The sequence below is a fragment of the Opisthorchis viverrini genome (genome assembly GCF_000715545.1).
Source record: "Opisthorchis viverrini unplaced genomic scaffold opera_v5_19, whole genome shotgun sequence".
NCBI classification, from domain to species: domain Eukaryota; kingdom Metazoa; phylum Platyhelminthes; class Trematoda; order Opisthorchiida; family Opisthorchiidae; genus Opisthorchis; species Opisthorchis viverrini.
Genome location: NW_008751675.1, coordinates 816328 through 819412, shown reverse-complemented (window position 1 = coordinate 819412; position 3085 = coordinate 816328). Strand labels below are relative to the sequence as shown.

Genomic DNA, 3085 nt, shown 5'->3' with positions numbered 1-3085 from the left:
AGATGATGGTGAACAGTAGAACAGAACGACAAGGATAGTGAAATCAGTTTTATTTGGCACTCAGTAGGGCCGGGGTGGGACCATCATCAGTGGTTCAACCGCAAATACAAATTAATGGAAGTCGGTGTTCGGGTCCACCATAAAAAAGACGATAAGTCAAGAAAGAAAGAAAGAAAAAGACAACCAGAACATGATCCCTAGGAATGAGCGCGAAGGCCAAAGCCCACTCTTGACAAGAAGTTGCTTGAGCAGGAAAGACGTGCTAGCATAAAGCCTCTAATAAGTGTATCCCATCATTGTGACTAACTGCGACTACATAGGACCCAGGTCGCCAACTAACTTGGAGCCATTTGCATCCACCGTCCAGGCCGAATCGCGCGAACTCTGGAGAGAAGTCTGATCCCAATAAATTTCCAGCTGCCTCAGTTTTGTCCTCCACAATGCGACGCGGCCAAGGTGATTCGGCGGAATCACTCATGGAGATTGTATAAGGACTTGGATCTACTTGGGAACGGAAGGGATCTACAAAGGGGTTTGGATCCTCTTTCTGCATAACTAGGCTGTATTCTCGATGTTCAAGTGACTGACGATCGAATACTTTGACCAACCTGTTGTAAGAACCGGATACAATGAACCTGACGGAAAGGGGAGATGAAAGACAGCGTTAGAGTGTGTAGTATACTGCTGGACAATAAGCGAATTCACAATGTAAACTGGCTTGAAAGGTTCGTGAGTCCAACAGGAGAAACAAAAAATGAAAGCTGCAACCCATGAGCAGCTCTAAGCAATCCATACACGAGTGCTTGGCAGAATGTGGATGACAACACAATGCGATGGGTTGACCTAGAAACCGAGACAGCTCAATGGTTAGGGCGCGAATTTACTGACCAAAAGATCCACGGTTCGAGTCTAACCCCGATATCTCAAATGGTCCTATCTACGCTTGGGAAAACTGGCATGAGAAATCGTTCAGCTGTGGCATCCTTTCGGTGTTTAACTGCCATGCCACCCGAAGGTTGCACGAGGGCTGGGATGCTGCCAGGTTGCCCAAGCATAGACAGAAGTCGAGAGGCAGAGATCGGGTTCGAACCACGGACCTGCCGGCCAGTAAATTCGCGCTCTAACCAGTTGGGCCATCTCGCCCCTGGCATATCTTAGTCCTAATGCTTCATGCGAGTGGCATGGAAGCTGGACACCGGAAGGGTGTTACAGCTGTGCGATTATTATTTTATTAGTTACCCAACAACCCCAAAACACATGAGTACAGTGTGTCACTTAATACTCCTAGGTGTTGACAGCTTATCATTAGACTCGTCTCAACATGTGTACCACTCTTGTCACCCCCTACCTCGCTCCTGAATGTCTGTGGAAGAACGTGTGGCTGTCAAATTACTCCAGGAACGCAGCTAGCTTGTATCAGTTTCTCCAATGCAGGCTAAAGTCGGCACACCTTACGGCATAATGAATAGTTATTGAGCTGACAGTCTGCCAAAACCAAGCGACTCAGTAGGGTGATGGATATATGAGTGAAATAAATATGAGTTTGCTAAGTTGCGTTCATCGTCAGACGGAGGGACATGTCAGGCAAAATCCCCCATGAAACTATGAAAGTAATACTATCCGCTATGATTGTAGCTTGAGTTCGTCGCGTGACATACTCATTGTTTATTTTACCTTTCCAAAGACGTTACATAGCTGGACGGCAGAAATCTAGGTCCCATAGAAGACTGACTCAATGAAGGAATTTGGTTTGATGAATCACCGACAACCGTACAGGATTCTGGTGAGCTTCCTGTTCGACACTGTCATGACTACGGAAATGAAACCTCCAGGGGAAAACTGACACTAATTTAAAAAGGGGAAGAGTAAAACTATCGATAAATGGTACGTGGAAAAAAATCGTCCAGTTGTAGCACCCTTTCGGTGCCTAGATGTCACACCAACAGGAGGCGCGAGAGTTGGGATAATGACAGACGGGCCAAGCCTAGAAAGAGGAAGTCGAGATGCAGAGGTCGAACAACAGACCTTTCGGTCTGTAAATTCATGCCCTAACCACTGAGCCATCTCGCCATTTTGCTCTACTTCAACAACAGTGGTGTAGGACTCAAACATGAACAAGACTTTCCAAGTCGGCATTTGGTTTGGGATTAGTATGGCATTTAGTCACCTGGAATAACTGATACATGGGACCAGCGCCTTGGTGGAAAAGAACTACCGCTGGTGCTCACTGCCATGCTGTTATGCTTGGGCCGACTGATGAAACCCAACAAGCCTCTGTTGTACACCGATCCTATTCTCTCGGGCTTACATCGGCAGTAGCTACTTGCATGCAGCACCAAGGTCTACTCCGCACAGGCATTCAGTAGATCAATACTATTGACCGGCAGATCCGTTTCATATTCTAGAGCCATATGTATAATCTGCAAAAAGTTCCCGGGCGAAAAAGAGCACATATTAATAGTAGATAAAAGCCGTGAAGATATTTTGACAAACAAACTCACCTATCATCCGACGATATGGACAATTTGAAATCATCACAAAGCAGTTCCGATTCATATAATATGCTCAGCTGATTTTGTAATTTAACCTGGACAGGGTGAACTTCCACTGGAGCCGTTGGCATATTCATATCCCAGACTGAACATATGAAGATGAACTGCGACTGACTTACCTTTGACGGTCAAGTAGTCTCGGGTGAATATGTAGCGATCTGAAGTCTTGCTCATCTTGATATCAGACATAGCATTCACGAAAAGTGTTAAAATATTTGGTTCATCTGGAGACAAACTGTTGAAAACTGGAGCGAGATAAAATAAACAAATGAAATACAACCGTACGGTACATAGCCCAAAAAGATAGAAACCACCGAAAACACTGAGGGAACCAATAGGTATTTGGAATAGCAATTCTGTAAAACTTCATTAGATTATTTAGGGATTCATCATCATCATCAAAGACAGCAACATCAGTGTTGCCAATGATGCTTCACTGCCGTACAACCGTAAGGTTTGTCTAGTTATATATATATATATATATATATATATATATATATATATATTTGTATAAAAAACCATAGAGAGGAGAG

At 44.4% G+C, this 3085-nt stretch overlaps 1 protein-coding gene across 1 annotated transcript; it reads right to left on the bottom strand.

Moving 5' to 3' along the window:
* Positions 1-262: 262 nt before the first annotated feature.
* T265_01736 (hypothetical protein) lies at positions 263-2741 on the bottom strand (the record flags this gene model as incomplete). Its single annotated transcript, XM_009165826.1, has 3 exons — positions 263-608; positions 2502-2637; positions 2672-2741. 3 exons carry the CDS (start codon positions 2739-2741, stop codon positions 263-265), a joined length of 552 nt encoding a protein of 183 aa, XP_009164090.1.
* Between the last annotated feature and the right edge of the window lie 344 nt (positions 2742-3085).